General features: G+C 40.4%; 2 protein-coding genes across 2 annotated transcripts in view; both read left to right on the top strand.

The window, feature by feature from the left end:
- LOC308306568 (tyrosine-protein kinase Yes) overlaps nucleotides 1-4,892 on the top strand; it is a gene marked incomplete at its 3' end in the record, with an annotated part of 56,945 nt that extends 52,053 nt beyond the window's left edge. Inside the window, exon 12 of the mRNA XM_080751606.1 lies at nucleotides 4,684-4,892. Within this exon, the coding sequence (XP_080607732.1) occupies nucleotides 4,684-4,892 (209 nt within the window). The remainder of the gene's footprint in view (nucleotides 1-4,683) is intronic.
- A 5,255-nt stretch (nucleotides 4,893-10,147) lies between these two features.
- enosf1 (enolase superfamily member 1) lies at nucleotides 10,148-19,854 on the top strand. The gene is made up of 15 exons (XM_080752104.1): nucleotides 10,148-10,276; nucleotides 10,392-10,494; nucleotides 10,877-10,992; nucleotides 12,889-12,975; nucleotides 13,338-13,364; nucleotides 13,461-13,533; nucleotides 14,048-14,086; nucleotides 14,345-14,427; nucleotides 14,936-15,058; nucleotides 16,754-16,888; nucleotides 17,435-17,476; nucleotides 17,594-17,723; nucleotides 18,432-18,531; nucleotides 18,627-18,708; nucleotides 19,054-19,854. Exons 1-15 carry the CDS (start codon nucleotides 10,196-10,198, stop codon nucleotides 19,144-19,146), a joined length of 1,314 nt encoding a protein of 437 aa, XP_080608230.1. The 5' UTR covers nucleotides 10,148-10,195; the 3' UTR covers nucleotides 19,147-19,854.
- The last annotated feature ends 86 nt before the right edge of the window (nucleotides 19,855-19,940 follow it).

Below are 19,940 nucleotides of genomic sequence, written 5' to 3'. Positions count from 1 at the left end.
CATCATCGTTAGGCAGATTATAATTTTTTTTTTAAACGAGAACAATCTTTAAACAAACAAAACATTAGATTTTTATTGCGGGAACAATGGCTTCCATTATAACATGGTAACTTTTCAGGAATAGAGAGCCTGCAGTAGCTTGGATTCCCCATTGATGATGTCACTGGTATGCAGGTTTCTGAACTGTCTACAACCCTCCTATGAGACGCAGACCGAGTAGAACAAGATTGTAGTAGTAGTAGTAAATCTTTATTTCGGTCCATTAAAACAATACAATTATTTAGGTAAATCCACTAGTACATAGTGGCACCGAAAAGGTATAGGCTGAAGCCAAAGGCTTATAACGCCTACCCTTTGTGAAGAGTAAAATTAAAATATATAGGATCTAAAAACATAGGATTACAGTTTCCAAGATTGGTTTAACAAAACAGAAAAAAAAAGAATCTTCTGACAAGTTGCAAAACGGTAAGTAAACAAACTTGTGGAAAAAAGGTAATAACAATTATATTGATAATAACAACATAGTTAACTCTGTTTTGCTTTAGTAAACACAATTTGGAAGTTTCAAAACAAAAAAATGACAACAGTTGATATAAAGAAGGTCAAAACAGGAGACTCTCAATGTAAAGACATTTGAACAGATCAGTTAATTAGTACCTCCTATTATGTGGCTAATCAACCACAGCTTCCCCTAGTTCTGAGGCTGATTTGCCGCAGAACATGGTTTATACAAATCATGTATTTTTTACATACCTACTTGGTTACAATATTGTTCTATATTTATTTAGCACCTTATTTTTGAACATTTTTTAAAATTTGATGATGTTTGTACACATTTTTAATTCTTCGTCAAGGTTATTCCAGAGGTTAACACCCATCACAGAGATACACTTGCCTTTCATATTGGTGTTGGCACTGCCTTTCTTAAATATGTGTGTCCCCCTAAGTGGATATTGGGATTTCCTTTTTTCAAACAGCTCCTGCATGCAGGGTGGCAGACTACTGTTATGAGCTTTAAACATAATTATAGCTGTATGTAGTTCTACTAGATCTTCTAGTTTTAGGGTTTTTGTCAAAAATTGTGCTATTTTATCATTAGTGAGGACCAATTATATGAAGAAAAGTGGTGAAGTCGTCCTTTAACTGCTTTTTAACTAAAAATGACACTGATACCTTCCCGTTTTTAACCCATTTAGACCGGGTGCGCATGTCTGTGTCACTTTAACCATTATGTTATGCTTTAACTATTAAAAATAATTGCAGATATACAAGCTCTCAGCTGCAAGCTTGTAGATCTGCTATTTTTGAAAAATTGTGAAAATGTGTGCAAATCTTTGAATGTATATGTTTTTAAAGCAGACATTTGAAACGCAAAGCCTTCTTTCTCTTGGTCCCTGGAACAAAATATTTTCAGATGGAGGTCCGTGGTCAAATCGTGACTAATAATTGAAGCCGAGGCCGAATTGGGCCGAATCGCATGGATGAGCCCTGACAGCACATGGTTGGTGCTACAGACTCCAAATTTCGCACGCAGATAGCTCAGACCTTTGCCTACGTTCTTAGCTAGGCCTCGACCCGACCCGATATGCGGTTTTCCGGAACCAACGCTAAAGGTTCGGAATCTCCATATGCGGAGTCCTGACTACTAATTGAAGCCAATGGACGCCGAATCCAAATGGCCCGAATCGCATGGATGAGCCTTGACAGCACATGGTTGTTGCTACAGACTCCAAATTTCGCACACAGACAGCTCAGACCTTTGCCTACGTTCTTAGCTAGGCCTCGACCCGACCCGATACACAGTTTTTCGGATCCGGCACGAAAGATTTGGAATCTCCGTATGCGGAGATGACTGGGATGATCGGGCTGTTCCGGAGCAAGCACTGACTCATTGTGACATCACTTCATAAAAGGCTCTGACATCACATACGCTAGATGAGTCAACTAAAAATCTCTCTGAGTGTGGCATAAACTAAAGTCTTTCTTCCTCTCACTTCGAGGTGAGCAAAGTTCAGGGTGCTCTTTAGAGCGGTTGGGTTCAGGGGAATTAGCGGGCTGTGCCTTTAAGAGAACCAGGTGAATAATGTGGATAAGCCCGGGCAATTCCCTCTCACGCTAAACTTAAATAATAAAGGGGAATAAGGAGCCCAGGGGCTAGGGAACTCCGGGGCGCTCTGTAAGTAAAGTAAGGGGTGCTGTGTCTGCAGAGATCTCCATATATGGGCATAAGTGGACAAAGGCAAACAGATGGTCAAAACGGGTCCTATGACAACAGGTATAATGGGGTTTGCATTAAAGGGTAGGGCCGGAACCGGTACTGTGTCTGCAGAGATCTCCATATATGGGCATAAGTGGACAAAGGCAAACTGATGGTCAAAACGGGTCCTATGACAACAGGTATAATGGGGTTTGCATTAAAGGGTAGGGCCGGAACCGGTACTGTGTCTGCAGAGATCTCCATATATGGGTATAAGTGGACAAAGGCAAACAGATGGTCAAAACGGGTCCTATGACAACAGGTATAATGGGGTTTGCATTAAAGGGTGGGGCATTCATTCCCTATTTTAAAATTCGGCACGCGTGTTTCCCGCTGCAGCAGGTAGTCGGGGGCACTAACAGATACAGAGATCTACATGGGCATAAAATGGATGCAGACAGACATATACAGATATCTCCATATATGAGCATAAATGGACACAGGCAAACAGATGGTCAATACGGGTCCTACTGAGATCTCCATATATGGGCATAAAATGGATGCAGACAGACAGATAACTCCATATATGGGTATAAATGGACACAGGCAAACAGATGGTCAAAACAGGTCCTACAGAGATCTCCATATATGGGCATGAAATGGACGTAGACAGACAGATATCTCCATATATGGGCATAAATGGACACACGGCCAAACAGATGGTCAAAACGGATCCTATGACAACAGATATAATGAGGTTTGCATTAAAGGGCAGGGCATTCATTCCCTATTTACATTGTTCCCGAGTTGGCCAGGTCGCCGACTAGACGCTCGGCCGCCCGAAGGGCGGCCGAGCTTCTATTATATCTGTTGTCATAGGATCCGTTTTGACCATCTGTTTGGCCGTGTGTCCATTTATGCCCATATATATCTGTTGTCATAGGATCCGTTTTGACCATCTGTTTGGCCGTGTGTCCATTTATGCCCATATATGGAGATATCTGTCTGTCTACGTCCATTTCATGCCCATATATGGAGATCTCTGTAGGACCTGTTTTGACCATCTGTTTGCCTGTGTCCATTTATACCCATATATGGAGTTATCTGTCTGTCTGCATCCATTTTATGCCCATATATGGAGATCTCAGTAGGACCCGTATTGACCATCTGTTTGCCTGTGTCCATTTATGCTCATATATGGAGATATCTGTATATGTCTGTCTGCATCCATTTTATGCCCATGTAGATCTCTGTATCTGTTAGTGCCCCCGACTACCTGCTGCAGCGGGAAACACGCGTGCCGAATTTTAAAATAGGGAATGAATGCCCCACCCTTTAATGCAAACCCCATTATACCTGTTGTCATAGGACCCGTTTTGACCATCTGTTTGCCTTTGTCCACTTATACCCATATATGGAGATCTCTGCAGACACAGTACCGGTTCCGGCCCTACCCTTTAATGCAAACCCCATTATACCTGTTGTCATAGGACCCGTTTTGACCATCAGTTTGCCTTTGTCCACTTATGCCCATATATGGAGATCTCTGCAGACACAGTACCGGTTCCGGCCCTACCCTTTAATGCAAACCCCATTATACCTGTTGTCATAGGACCCGTTTTGACCATCTGTTTGCCTTTGTCCACTTATGCCCATATATGGAGATCTCTGCAGACACAGCACCCCTTACTTTACTTACAGAGCGCCCCGGAGTTCCCTAGCCCCTGGGCTCCTTATTCCCCTTTATTATTTAAGTTTAGCGTGAGAGGGAACTGCCCGGGCTTATCCACATTATTCACCTGGTTCTCTTAAAGGCACAGCCCGCTAATTCCCCTGAACCCAACCGCTCTAAAGAGCACCCTGAACTTTGCTCACCTCGAAGTGAGAGGAAGAAAGACTTTAGTTTATGCCACACTCAGAGAGATTTTTAGTTGACTCATCTAGCGTATGTGATAATTCTAGACATGAAAAGGCTTAAGAACCACATAGAACTCACATAGAAACATTTTTATTTATTTATTTCTTCAGAAAACTGTTAGGATGTACTGTATATGACATATTTAGGTATTTTTCTAAATGGGTTAAGCCATTTAGGCCTGTGTCACTTTAGATTTTAAGATCTACAAGCTCACAGGCTTGTTGACCTGCTATTTTTTGAAAAATCATTATATAAATGTCTTCTAAATCCTTCTTCTAAATCAGTGTGGTTCTCAATACTTTTTCATGTCAAGGACAGCCAAAATTACATGCATTTGGCCACGGACCCCCATCTCAAAATCTGTAATTCCAGGCACCCCCAGAAGCAAAATTTGAGTTACAAACGTTTGCTTTAAAAATTACATATGTTCAAAGATTTGCTCAGATTTTCATGACATTTCAAAAATAGAAGCTCTTCAAGCTTGCAGCCGCGCTGTGAGCTTGTATATCTGCTATAGCTAAAGTACAAAATAATTTCAGGCCTAAATGGGTTGCTTCTCCTCCTGCAGGCATGGTGAACAGGGAGGTGCTGGAGCAGGTGGAGCGGGGCTACCGCATGCCGTGCCCCCAGGGCTGCCCCGAGTCGCTGCACGAAATGATGAAGCTGTGCTGGAAGAAGGAGCCGGACGAGAGGCCCACGTTCGAGTACATCCAGTCCTTCCTGGAGGACTACTTCACGGCCACGGAGCCACAGTACCAGCCTGGGGACAACCTATAGTCGGACCCCTGACAGGAAGAGTGGGCACTAAGGAAGAGTGGGCACCTGCCATGTAAAATTGGCATTTCTTTTTTTCCAAAATGTTAAAATAAAATACTTGGAAAATGACCTCAAGTAATGTTAAGTATGAGACCATGCTTGGACATTTGACCATTCAAGGAGAATTCCTAGCCGTTTTATTACGTTAATCTGATGTTATGAATATGATATCCCAGAACGATCGGTACTTTTTTTTTTTTCATCTCAAGTCCTCAGCAGCTCCGACCGCGAGAGAGATTTTACGCTAAATCGCTTGTATGTATCGCTCGACAATTTTTCTTGTTTACATAATTATGTCCTTCATAATGGCCAGAGTTTTGTCAATGACGGGCTGCCGTAAAAAGATCCCTCCCCCTCCGGTCAGAGCTAACATGTGCTAGAAATGTTTTTCTTTTTCGCCTCTACAACTGGTTAATCAGATTACGGTAAGAAAAGCACTCGTCCGGAATCCTCCTTTAAGGTCTAATATTTCTAAAATTGCCACAAAGTCCTTAAAACCACTAGTATATCCAATAATGTTGCCATAAACAAGGGTACATTCAGGTCTGATAATACCAGTAATACTTTACATTACTCCAGACCATTTTTCAAATACATTTATTTTTTTACATTTTGGGGGGAAAATTGCCAATTTTACATCAAGGTGCCCACTCTTCCTTAGTGCCCACTCTTCTTGCATCCATTGGACCTGGTCAGTTGGCACAGCTTGCCTTCTGGACATCTCTCTCACAGGCTGACTCACTCACTCACTCACAGACTGCAGGTGGTGGGGGTGGGAGGTGTTGGTTAAAGAGTCAGGAAGGATTTTCTCCAGAACGGTGGTTCTCAAAGTGGGGTCAAGGGACGCCCCAAGGTTTGACCCTTACACAATTCTTTGTTTTGGGGGTCCTAGAAATTAAAACGCTCAAGAGCCACTGGTGTAGAAACCGAACTGGACACTGGCCGATAAATTGCACAAACCACTATTTTATCTTTTTATTTTTATTTTGTATTATTTTTCAAGTTTCAACTTTATATTGATTTTGCTTTCATTGCGACCGTCAGGTCGCATTTACTATCAAAACCTCCACCGGCAGTCTGTCAGTCACACGTCACACTTTTGCCCTTCTTTTATCTCTGCCACCGTTGCCCCGATCCATGCCAAACTTTGCACACACACTCCTTTGCTGCCAAACCACAACCTCCACCCCTCATTTCTCACATGGCCCTCTTCTAGCGCCACCATGAGGCCGATTCTTGCCCTAAAATCACGCAAAGCGTTACACAGTATCTCTAAAGTCATGTCATCAACATGGATCTGTCCCATTCCCCATATTCCCTCCTGATTGGCTACCATTGCCTTCTAAAGTTTGTGTATGCGACATGACGGTCGCTTATCTCCCGATTAGGGAGTCTTACTGGATTTTAAAGGTACAACAGGTCTTGTAGCAGTTTGAATGTGTCTGTTACTCGTTTCATTTAGCGATCATGTGCTGTTAACACATGGGGGGGAAAACATACAGTATGTAATGTAAGTACTTGTGATCATAAATGCTTAGAGATTGTGAGGAGTGGTACATTTCACAGCTATGTTCAGAGTGGAACTCCTGGGATTTTCACCTTAATATTTTGCTGTCAATTATGTTGCAATAAGGCCTAAATTACCTAATTCTGTTGCAAAGTATTTCCCATAATCATCTTCCAATTTAGTTCAGTTTTGGAGTTCTAGTTGCATCAAAAACAGTTGATTTCTAATATATTGATAAATGATGCCTATTGAGCAATAAGGAGGATTGTAATGAAATGCTGATAGCTTGAATTCAAGTTCTCAGCCGCCACGACTGATTTCAGTCATTTGGATTGCATAGAAGCCAGAATGCCTTCTATGGAAGCATGTCTACAAGCTCTCGATGCATCTGCCTCACATTGAGAGCTTGGTAGATTATCGCTTATTATTTTAAACATTTGTAGAGGTCAAACTAGCAATATGTTCAGAAGCATTTTCCACAAAATCTTACTTGTCTCTGATTTCATACTTTTGTATAAAAGCAAAGGTTACAGCCTCAGCCTCAAGGGCTTGGCCATACAAACATTTCCAGTCGTGAGGTTCTATTTTGCTTTAATCCATGTGATAGGAAGAATCCATGTGATGGTTATTATCACAAACAATTTTACACTGATATATTTTGAGAAAATCCCAAAGGATGTCTTTTATTGCATTTCACGCATTCGTTCGTTCGTGCGTTCGTGCGTTCGTGCGTTCGTTCTTTCTTTCTTTCTTTCTTTCTTTCTTTCTTTCTTTCTTTCTTTCTTTCTTTCTTTCTTTCTTTCTTCCTTCCTTCCTTCCTTCCTTCCTTTAAAGAATTATGTAACTTGGGCAACTTGCATTTTGACTGTAAGAATGGACTGCAACACCGTGTTCCCTTTTTTATTTTTTATTTTTTTACAGCGCATATGTTTGCATTGTCTAAATCTTACATTACTGTAAATATATAGGCTATATATAAATGAACATGTTTTTTTTTCATGGGTTCATTTGAAGATTCATGACGTCCTTCTGATCATCATTTCCCAGTCAACTCTGCAACACTAATAGTCTTGTATAGTTTTTTTTTTCTTTTAGTTTTCCAACCAGGATGCTGTCTGTCTGCGACTGTCCTTGTGATCTGATCACTACAGAGAAATAAAATGAGGCTCAATTTGGCTTGTGATACAGCATAAACCCAAGTTAAACAGTGATAGAACTCGAGTTCCTCACGCGTTGGGCATCTCCTTAATGCAGAATACTTCTACACTTATTAACGCACAACTCTACAGACTAGGTCAGTCCCGAGATGACAGTGAAGTGACAATTACTTTTTTAAAAGCCCATTACTGCATCAATAGTAACCAACAAACTATACCACATAAAAACTGGTCAAAACGTCTGCCAATTTGTCAAATAATATAAGAAAGAGTGAAAATAGCAGCTCAACAATTTCTGCTGTTTTCACAATAATTATCTGTGGAAACGAGTCAAACTAAATGTAATACCTCAACTCCTACAATTCCAAGTGCTTGTCAGGGTGGGGGTCCCCAGTTCAAATATGATTATTTGGGGGGGTGATCTAATCCGGTGGTTGAGAACCACCGGACTAGATCATGGAGACACAAATTAGGGTACAAACCATATATGATTAATCTAAATGTGACTGCCGGTATATTAGATTCCCAAAACCTCTTTCATGTTTTATGTATGATTACAAATCATCATGTAGCCTACAGTATATCGTCTCTGTTGGATGGAAACCTACTTGCTTTTCAGGATTCAAAATTTTAAAAATAGTAATAAAAAAAGCTTGTAGATCTGCTACTTTTGATGCTTTTGATCAAGTAGGGCGTTAATAAGTTATGAAAAAAGTTAAAACATGGAGATAAGAGGTTTCTGCCCGGCAGCAACGATATCCCTAGTGGTTCTCAAAGTGAGTAACAAATGTAACCAAATGGACACTTATGGCAGTGGTTCTCAACCTGTGGGTCCGGACCCCCTGGGGACCCCCCAAATTATTTTGGGGGGTCCCCAGATGATCAACTTAATGTGAAACTCTCAAAAGTGAACAACAAACCAACATAAAGTTTAAGTGAATAGAGGGTATCTTCTCATGTCTAAAGTGACAATTTAAGGACTTTTTAATACATCTAAAATGACAAATTAACCCTAACCCAAATTGTCAAATATTAGAGGCTGAAATTGTGAAAAATAGCTGATCTACATGCTCACAACGCCTCGCAACGCGAGGCATTGTGAGCATGTAGATCTGCCTTTTTCACAATAGAACCAACCGTGTTATACAAAATGTAATGCCTCAACTCTTAGTGCTCGTCAGGGTGGGGGGGGGGTCCCCAGTTAAAATATGATTATTTTGGGGGTCACGGCCTGAAAAGGTTGAGGACCACTGCCTTATGGGACCATTTGGATCCATTTGTACAAATACAGGTCACTTCACCAAAAATCCAACTCGCCAAATGAACTTGCTAGGACACCTCGCCAATGAGCAGGCCTGTCAACATTGGACTGTCAGTCCAGAAGAAAACAGGAGATTTATTTTTAGGGGATGTGCGGAACTCCCCAACTGGGATCTGGTGGTCCTCCCCCCAAAAATTCTTAACAGATATATATTTCCCTGTGTTCTGTTGAATTTTGTGCATAATTCATACTTTTATCAGGCTTGCTTTACTAGCATGGGTACAATTTCAGCCTTAAAATGCCAAATGTAGGTGTACAGATTTGATGACAGAAGCAAAGTAAGACATCCTTAATAATGACTTATAATCTGGGGGTCCTCCCCCAGAAAATATTTAACATAGTAGATGTAATTGCCAATCATCCTGGCAAATCCAGGAGCATTGACAAGCCTGCCCAATGAGCGTGGACAATTTGGCGAGTTGGATTTTTGGCGACATGACCTGTTACCATTTGTACACTCTCAGAGTGGAATGGGGAATTTGAACCGAAAAGTTTTGAGAACCACTGGATCAGTAATATTGCCTTATCTTTTTGTGTTCTCTGTTTGGACTCATCAGAGCGGTATTATAAATGAAGTAATGTGCATAACACAAGATAAGGAGAAGAGCTGCTTTGTACAAAGTTGTAAAATCCACATTTTATGTAATTATGCATAATATGGCTAGGCTTCATGTTACGGTTGGTGGGAAATATGGCTAGATACAGAGGGATTTGTAAAATAAAATAGAAGAAAAAAATCTGCTTTTCATATTGTTGGCAATGATCTTTCAGAATACCATTAGCCTATGTAAATATTGCATACACAGTGTTGAAAAAGTACCTTTCTTTTTCATTTTCAATACTTAAATGTAGTAAAATTTTGTAAAAAAGTATTCTTTTTTTTAAATCAAAATGTACTAGAAAGTACTTGTTATGCAGTTTTCAAATTATATAATTGTATAATAACAATCTTTTGAAAATAGCTATTTTCAAATGGCCGAAGGTTTGAAGTGGTTCATGTGTGTTTTGTACTTATGATCAAAATCTAGCACAAAGTAACTAGTTACTAAAGTAGTGGAGTATAAGTTAAGTACTGAAATTCATTGGTAAATGTATTCAGTTACTTTACACACCACTGCACGTGATGTATTGTGAAAACAAGCCTTTTAAACCAATCATACGTCGTAGTGGGCGGGTTCAACGAGCCCCGTTGTCGGCGTAGGCTAGACTACTCTTCCTGTTTACACGACTGGACCCAGTGAGTGACCGAGTTGATCCTGCAGCTTCAAATGAATCAAACATGATCCATACAATCACTAAATTAAGTGTGAGAGACGTGAGATTTCCAACGTCTCTGGAGCAACATGGGTCAGATGCAATGGTAAGCATGCAGAGTTCTGGAGATGCATGCAATAGGCCTATAGACTGCATTTTGATTGAACTCAGAAACTGGACAATCCAGTTATGATCGCAACTTTTCACATTCCTCTTTGCAGCATACTGATCCGGACTATTCAGTCGCATATGTTGTTATTCACACTGATACTGGACTGAAGGGCTATGGTCTGACATTTACTGTGGGGAGAGGCACAGAGATTGGTAAGATACATACTCAGATATATTATTTATTTACAAACATGGTATTATGGAATGTACAGTAGCCTCTGCTATATGGACAGCAAAACCTGTTGAGTCAGTAGTACAACGCTCTGTGTCATAGGTCTAAATACACTAATCATGTTTGCAGTTTTCAGTTTGAGCCATCTCTAGTGCCATCTTGTGGTAATATATGGTAATACACTTACAATAAAATGCATTAATTTTTTGAAAATCTTTTGAAATAATTAAAAACAAAATGCAGGAAACAAAAAATAAAGGGATTTCTTTCCCCAACCCATTTGGTTGGATGAGCCTATATTAGTAAAGGTTAATGGACTGTCCGGTCAATCACACCTAGCATGATGGAATCCATCTTTTCCAGTTGTGTGTGCTGTGGAGGCTCTGTCAGACCTGGTTGTGGGGAAATCCTTAGAGGACATTACCAGAGACTTCCGTGGATTCTACCGCACCCTGACCAGTGATGGCCAGATGAGATGGGTCAGTGAGCACACAGACACATACACCAGGAGTCTTCAACAGGGGTTCCATGACCCCTAGGGGGTCCTCAGAGTTACTATAGGGGGTCCTCCAAATCTTTGTGTGATAGAAACTTGTTTTTCCCCCCCTTCTTATATTAACCACTTGAACCCTAGCGTCCATATTCTGAGAACTTTAGCCGAAAATAGCTGATCTACAAGCTCACAATGCCTCGCAGCGCGAGGCGTTGTGGGCTTTGGAAGGGGAAAAGAGCAGACTAAGTACAGTGAAAGGTTAAGTTTATTAAGTATTGACCATTCAAGTGGTTAAATATCTGAAAACACACGTTAATATGAATCCAGAATACACTGTTGATTGTGCTGTCAAACAATGAAACTATATCTATGTACAGATTGTGGGGGTCCCTGCTTCATCTCTCTCAAGTTGTCTCAACTAAGGGGTCCTTGGCCTGAAAACGTTGAAGACCCCTGACATACACATTTAATCATTTTTTTATGTACACATATGTAATACAATACAAGGACACACATTTACATGGTGCTGTGAAATTTTACAATCATCAGATCTTGGACAATTACCCAAACACCACTCAGTCAGTGGTACAAGTAACGGCGTCTTCATCATATTTAGCGGCTACCAATAATAGTAACGATTGCACTGAATTTTGCAAGGCGTTTAACCACTTTTCTTTTTTTATTTTTTTATTTTGCATCCCAAGTTGTTGGAAGCCTCTTACAACCAACCTATATATACATGTCCTAGGCTGCCAAAGATAAACACGAGTGGATTGCACCTGTACTTTGTGATGGTATGGAGGAGCATCTGGTAATTTTTTAATGACAGTCAGGAAAGCTTCCTTCCTCTAAGCTAGAGTGAAAGGTGCAGGCCTTTTCAGGAATGGATGGAAACAGATTTGGAGCCTTCATTGTATGACAACAACAACATCTGGTGTGCAAAGATTTCAGGAACATAGTCCATAAGATTTGCAACTGCATCTTATTAGGACTTTATTACATTAATGATGGTAATTACAACGGGTGTTTGTTTATGTCTTTCAAACATGGTGTTCTCCTGCACAGAACCCCTGGCGTGCCTCCATCATGCGCACACGCACACATTTAAAATCTTTATTTGCGTTCACATCTAACAAAATATTATTCAGCACAAACAAACTTGGGAAACTCAACAATAAGTGTTTCAGGGTGCAGATCACGGATACAGGAAGCACGGTTTCCTCCATAGTTACTGCCAATTATCACAGACACTGGACAGAATTTAGCCAATGCCTTCTTAGCTCTCGGCTTGGGCATTTCTGCAATCTGCAGGCCTCTCACAACACGTTTATGGACATGACTGAGGCTTCCAAATATGAACACCAAGCTGTATATAGCATCCTTAAGAAAGACGGTACGGAATGCCTCTTCCAGACTGTGGTTGAATATACAATATATATGCCTATGTGGTGTATTAGCTGTAACAACTGAAAAGGCATAATATTCATTATTGCACAGTTTGAACATGGCAGTTGAAACAAGCTTTTTTTTTTTTGACAGATGATTAAACATATGAACTTAACGTCCTTAAAATGTCCTTAACTAGTAGATCAACAATCTTGTAGTGCCTAGCAGTGTACATTCCCATGTACAGTACATAGCAGCTATTCAGAATTATGTGACAGAGTCAGTAACCGGATTCAGGTCATGGTACACACACACACACACACACACACACACACACACACACACACACACACACACACACACACAGTGACCGACACACACATCATCAATCAAAACGAACACAACAAACTTTAATTGGTCCCATCGTTGAAAGCTTTGGGCCGAGGAGTACCGGTGTGAAGGTGACATTTCTTTTCCTTCTTCTCCTGTTTCACAGATCGGTCCAGAGAAAGGAGTCATCCACCTTGCCACTGCTGCAGTTCTCAATGCCGTGTGGGATCTGTGGGCAAGGACAGAAGGCAAGGTCAGACACCACTTTTAAACATTGGTCTAGAGTAGACTCTAGAGGACGCTGGCATTATTAGTGTCTCCTTGTATCAGCCCTTCAGATTTTTTTAGGTAATACAAAAAACTAATTGAGAAAATAACCACATTTTTGACCAAAAAGGTATAGGCTGAAGGCATTGGATTATTTCACTTATGTTTTTTTACAAAACAAAAAACAAGAAACAAATTACAAGGATAAGACAATTTATATGTACATGTTGCTGTACTGTACAAGTATGTATAGGCCTACGCTATAATACTTCAATCATACAGAGGCACATTCCTTTATGTTTGTGACAAAGTGTGACTCATAATAACCCATTATAACTTTTCTTGCAGCCGCTGTGGAAGCTGCTTGTTGACATGGTGAGTAACTTGCAATTCAATTAACTTTAATTGTCATTTGCATCATAATCACAGGAAAGGATTTAACCGTCTATTCTTCTGGTATATCTGTCTCAGGATCCGAAGCAGATCATCTCCTGCATCGACTTCAGATACATCACTGATGCCCTGACGGAGCAGGAGGCTCTAGGTAAGACAGTGGTTTGGTGCCTCACAAAAATGGGTCACGATATGTGCAGATGGAGTCACACACAAAGACCAGCCACAGGAACATTTTGTTCCAGACACTCTCTCTCTCTCTCTCTCTCTCTCTCTCTCTAGACTAGTGCAAGTGAAATGTTTGTGACCAGTAATGTACCCTCCTTTCATGCTGTTGACTTGAGGAATTTTATGTAAAGATTTATTTATGTGTAGACTGATGGAGAATTATGGCCTTAATAGGGATCACACAGAGTGATACAAGGTATTCTTCATGCTTCTGGAAACACGAGAGGCAATGTTTATGTGTTTTTTATTGATCTGGGCTTTATGGAGTGAAATCAGTCTGGTACTCAGGCCCTCTCTGTGTTGTGGTTGTCTGTTTTGTATCTCTGTTTTATATGGACCTATTGTGTCTGAAATAAAGTTCTCTCTCTCTCTCTCTCCCTCTCTCTCTCTCTCTCTCTCTCTCTCTCTCTCTCTCTCTCTCTCTTTCTCTCTCTCAGACATACTAATGAAGGCACAAGAAGGAAAACAGCAGAGAGGTAAGCACACTATAGGGACACATTAACTGGCCAGATGAAGCTAAAACTGCCACTCCACAAATGAATAGAGACTGAGCTCAGGCACTTTGGGGTTGCAAAGTAGACCCATCCGTGACAGCTATTAAGCCTAATTTATACTTAATCACCACCTAGAAATAACTGAAAACCAGTTACCGCTATTGGACGATCTATGAAGTTGGCATTGCACTTTAAGTCTATGGGGGGGAGATGTATCACCTGTTTTGTTTTGCCTGCCAGAGGGTCAGATGCTGGAGGAGGGCTATCCTGCCTACACTACATCCTGTGCTTGGCTGGGATACTCGGACCAGCAGCTCAAAAAGGTCTCAAGACATCGCATGTATCCAGTGTTGTAAAGTAACTAAGTAGATTTACTTAAGTACAGTCTTGAGGTATCTCTGCTTTACTTGACTATTTCCAGTTTTCAGTACTTTTACTTCTACTCCTCTACTATCTCGACTCCACTACAATTATTTGAAAACGTTAGTTACTTTACAGATATAATAATTATATTATAATCCACTTCAGACCGATTTTATACCTTGGCTATTTGAAAATAGCTGCTCTACAAGCTCACAAGGGGTCGCAATGTAGATCTGCTATTTTCAAACTTTTTGTTCTTTTACTTTTGGTGCACAAGTACTGTATATTTTGATTTGACATTTTGAATTCCAGACTTTTACTTGTAACGGAGTGTTTCTATATTGCAGTATTGATACTTTACTTAATTAAACAATGTGAGTACTTTTTCCATCCAATGGTGGCATCAATTTGGACTTGTGTGACATCAAACAAGAGCTCTTGTAACCGTTGGTCCGTGTGTTTGTGAAGCTCTGCACAGATGCTCTGGCCAGCGGCTGGACACGGTTTAAGGTGAAGGTCGGGGCGGACCTGGAGGACGACAAGCGCAGGTGCAGCTTGATAAGGCAGATGATTGGACCCACCAACACCTTGGTAGGTCTCATGGATTCAAGTAGCCTGGCGGGGCCCGACGTTATCTGTGTTCATTCCTTCCACAGTATAACGTCTGGCCTTTAGCCTATTGGCAGCTTGAAAAGTGGGCGGGAGTACTTGCCTTGACAGACAGACTCCTCTAACCAATCACCATCTCTCAGCCAGTCGGAAGAACGGCAAACAAACACGTCTTTTCGGCCAATAAACTCCACTAGCGCATCCTCCGTGTTGCTTTTTAATTGTTGTAATTGATTCCAACTCTGAAATAACTGCACGTATTGGTTGTTTTATGGTTAGAGCGTTAACTGTTACACTTTTTGCATCGCGAGGGCAGCCATTGTTGTTTTGAAAATGCTGCAGCCTGCAGCATGCATCTACGTCACCGTCTACACATGGACCAATCAGGGAAATCTTTTCACTTGTTGTCAGGAAGACTACGTTTGTTGTGCGGAAGCATAGTGCGGAAGCAGTCACTGATTGGCCCCGATCAGAGAATAATCGGTATACTCGCTGCCAATCAACGGAAGTCCAGACGTTATACTGTGGAAGGAATGAGTGAGTGAACGCAGATGACGTCGGGCCCCGCCAGGCTAGGATTCAAGACCCCCAAAATTACTTTTTGAGTTTTTTTATCCATTACCCACCACATGGAGCCTTGAATTCATGGAGATGTTTTTATCGCAAGCCAATCATTTGATGACATTAGCTCACTTACTGCCAATTAAAAATGCCCTCGAGTGGCATTAGTGCCAGCCCTCTCCATAGACTTCCATGTAATTTGTAGTGCACAGATCATGCACACCCATGCACAGATCATGCACCATATTTGTGCAGGCTGTTCACAGCTTTCAAACAAAAAAAAAAGATTGGAAATCCGTTCAGGCATTCTTGAGATAATAGCCATTATGTTTTACATGTTATGTAAACAAAGATGGCTGCCCTGTATAAAGATGGGGTTGTATGGGGGTGGAACATGCAAAATCGCGATTGAAATCATGTTTACTAGATTTAATGGGGTCCAAAAAAAGAAAAAAAATATATATATTTTTTTATTTTTTTTTCTAAGTAAAAGTCGCCCAAAGTCGCTTGGCAGGGAAGCCCATAGTGAGAAAGTTGCTCTAAAAGTCGCCTGGCACTGTATGAGTTAGGACTTGGTCATAAAAACATTTCCAGTTGAGAGATTTATTTTTCTTTCTTCTCTTTAATCTATGACGTCTGATCAATTAAATACTTCTTATTTTTGCCCTGACTTGTCTGCTAAGATTGTTCACCACTTTCTACCTGGTGTCCCTACTTTGGGTTGTCAATATATACGTGATTGAAAAATAGATTTATTCGGACTACTTGAAGGTAAGGGGAAAAACAATAGATGGCAGTGGTTAGTAGTTTGGTTAAATATTCTTGGCAGTGAATGAGTTCATGTACTTCCTCACTACATTTAAAATAAATTGGCAAAACAATGGATTCATATCGCCTGTCGGGTGGAAACCTCAAACTGTAAAACTGTTACTTTTAAGGATACAAATTAAAAAACAGCAAGAGTAGTAGATCTACAAGCTCAAAACATGTCGCTTGTTGATCTGCTAGTGTGACGCTGTTGTGTGATAAAGTAGGGCATTGATTTGCGAAAAACCACACAAAATATGAAGATAAGAGGTTTCTGCCTGACAGCAACAATATTATTTTTTGTGCTAGATGATTGATGCCAACCAGAGGTGGGATGTGGGGGAGGCCATTAGCTGGACGTCCAGCCTGGCTGAGTACAAACCTCTGTGGATCGAGGAGCCTACCTGTCCAGATGACATCCTGGGACACGCTGCCATCTCCAAGGTCAATGAAAAGAAGGGAGGGGAGCAAGTGCTTCATTATTTGCAGGGGCGACTCTGATTAAAACATATTCAGCACCTCTAAATTCTTAATTATTTGAGATAATCACAATTTTGCTAAAGCTCATAATCTTTTCCATGTGAGAAATGTTCATACATTTTCTAGATATAGTGGAAATAGCAGATCAACATCGTCTATTTCCACTCATCATTTCTCATCGTCATCGTAATTTCTTTGTATATTTCGGTTATTTGTCATATTTGTCCTGTGCAACTTCAAAGCCTATTTTTTATACCTTGGCTAAAGCCAAACTGAAATGTAATTTTGTATTCATATGTTCCAGTGATCAATGACAAAAACACAATTAAATTGTTAATTGACAATCGTGTAAAAAATCATAATCGTGACAGCCCTACCCTAAATCTTAATTGTACTTTGTCGCATGGCAGTGTCGCTCACTGAATATAACTGATTTAGCAAGCGACATCGTTATGCATTGAAGTATGTATTTAACTTAGACTTTTGTTCTTCTCTGTTGAATCTTTGCAGGCTCTGGCTCCACTTGGGATCGGAGTAGCTACAGGGGAACAGGTCAGGACTCATGTTGTGTGGATATTAAAAATTACTACTACAGCTTTGTTTCTTCCTAGCATAACGTGTCAACGTCTGATAAATAATGACTTATGTGATTAACATCCCCATCCCTAGTGTCACAACAGGGTGATGTTCAAGCAGTTCCTTCAGGCGTCAGCCCTGCAGTTTGTCCAGATAGACAGCTGCCGTGTGGGCAGCGTCAACGAGAACCTGGCCGTGCTGCTGATGGCTCACAAGTTCCAGGGTAAGAGCAGGGTGTCTCAGCAGGTAGCCATGGCTGCTTTATGCAGCCATCGCAAGAACACTACTCTTAAAATTCATCTTTAGCAACAATAACTAATATCAGTTCTTTACCATCACAGCAACGTAAAACGAGATTTCCAATGAATGGACACATTTCTAACTGGCGTCCCTGTTTTGGGCATGCCATTATAGGCAAACATATTCGGAAATGGCAAGCCTGTGAGCTTGTAGATTGGCCATTCTTGAAAAACCCATTTTTGAAAGTATAAAATGGGGCATAGCGTATAGTGAATAGCGTGATCAGTTTCGACGCTTTATTAATAAAGGAGTGGTTCACCAAAAAAGTTACTTGTTTTCTATTATTAATTACACACCCCACGAAGCCTTGAATTCAGAGATGTATTTATTATTTTTTTTTTTTAAAGATTTGTTTTTGGGCTTTTTATGCCTTTATTGATAGGACAGTAGACTGACAGGAAATGGGGAGAGAGATGGGGAATGACATGTGGCAAAGGTCGTCCGGATCTTTTGTCGCATTCCTGAGACAATAATTTGATCACAGGTCATCGGTCATTAGGAGACTCAGTAAGTCTCCTGCTCAAAGAGAGTCCCCTGTAGCTACTCCTCTTTGGGTTAGGGTTAGGGATTAGGAATGTGACAAAAACATTTCCTTTAAGATGTTTAACAATGTTTCTCACTTGTTTGTCAGTGCCCGTGTGTCCCCACGCTGGAGGAGTTGGTCTCTGTGAGCTTGTTCAACACCTGATCCTGTTCGACTACATCTCGGTGTCAGCAAGTCTCGACAACCGGTGAGAACGTTGTTTGGGTTTTCTGTCGGCTTCACCTGCTGGCCGTCACTGATAACCACCACGTTATAATTATGGAACATATGGTTATCTTTTAGGATGTGTGAATATGTTGACCACCTACATGAGCACTTCACCTCTCCTGTTGTAATTCGCAACGCCCACTACATGCCCCCCAAGGTAAGAAAGCATATTGGTAATAGAGATGTACTGATACCAGTTTTTTCAGATTCGGATACCCACAACTTGCACATCAGTCGAATACAGAGTACCGATCTGATAACGGTGGTGGATCTAAGTTTGTACCATTTTCTGATGGATCTAAAGTGTGCCAATTTCCATTTGTATGTCAGTATGGTTCAAATCGGCTGTGCCTCTTGGAGCCATATTATTTTAGTCTCTGCCTATTTGTTATGATTTCACTTGTCCTTGTAGCAGCCATGGGTCGGAATAGTATCACCAATCTGTGTTAGACTGTTTAACATTTCTTCCCCTGTGTGATGTAATGATTGTTTTTGTTGGCAGGATCCAGGCTATTCTTGTGAGATGTTGGAGTCATCTGTGCAAGCACACCAGTACCCGGCTGGAGAGACATGGAAGAAGCTCTTAAACAAATGAGGGATGCTGCTGAAATTACCTGAGGAGTCGTTTGGCAACGATGCGATCAGATTTTACTTTATTAATTTACTAACTAGTATACATTTTAATACACTATTGTAGATTATCTTGTCTTTTATACATCTCCCACACAACTTAGACTGTCAAATGTATGAGATCATTATAATTTTGTGTTACATTTATATTACCTTTTTTGACGTGAGCTTTTTTTTTTATGGCAAATGTAAACCAAACAGTGAGACATTGATGAAAGCCTCTGGCTGAAACGTCCAATTTGTGCCTTGCCTGTGCATAATATGGATTTTCTTTTTATTCCAAGTCTTAATAAAGGACAATTTTCTTTTTTTTTCCTTTACAACTGGTTCATATTTTAGATTGTAATTAGAGAAAAGAAAAGATGAGTTTTAATTTATTTAATTTTTTTCCCATTTACTGCTTTCTATCGTCTTAGCGATTTTAATGGTTGAGGGCATGCGTACACGTGGCTAAATATCTCTTTAGAAATTTAACTAATTGTTTTGTTCTAATTACAATTTAAAATATGAACCCTTGTTGTCCAAGTTGTCCTTAAGAAATATGTAATTGCCAATCTACAAGTTCACAATGCTTATCATTTGCCTAATGTCAATGCCCAAAAATAGGGACGCCAGGTTGAAAGGGGTTAAGCAGGTTTCGAGGCGGACTTAGCATTTCTTTTACAAAATACTGAAATGATAGTTCAAATAATCCAAAACAAAGTTCTATAAATTATTTATTTACAGCTTTAGATATTAACTGTTTAAACAAGATGAACA

Source organism: Nannobrachium achirus (genome assembly GCF_963921795.1).
Source record: "Nannobrachium achirus genome assembly, chromosome: 21".
Lineage (NCBI taxonomy): Eukaryota > Metazoa > Chordata > Actinopteri > Myctophiformes > Myctophidae > Nannobrachium > Nannobrachium achirus.
The sequence above is the reverse complement of the archived record's forward strand: the minus strand, read 5'-3'. Positions and strand labels throughout refer to the sequence as shown.

Bases quoted from the DNA above. Each gene is read 5' to 3' on its own strand.
- enosf1 (XM_080752104.1), top strand. From the start codon at position 10,196: ATGATCCATACAATCACTAAATTAAGTGTGAGAGACGTGAGATTTCCA. The intron at 12,976-13,337 runs GTCAGACACCAC...CTTTTCTTGCAG, and splicing joins GGGCAAGGACAGAAGGCAAG to CCGCTGTGGAAGCTGCTTGT. The intron at 17,477-17,593 runs GTCAGGACTCAT...CCCCATCCCTAG, and splicing joins GAGTAGCTACAGGGGAACAG to TGTCACAACAGGGTGATGTT.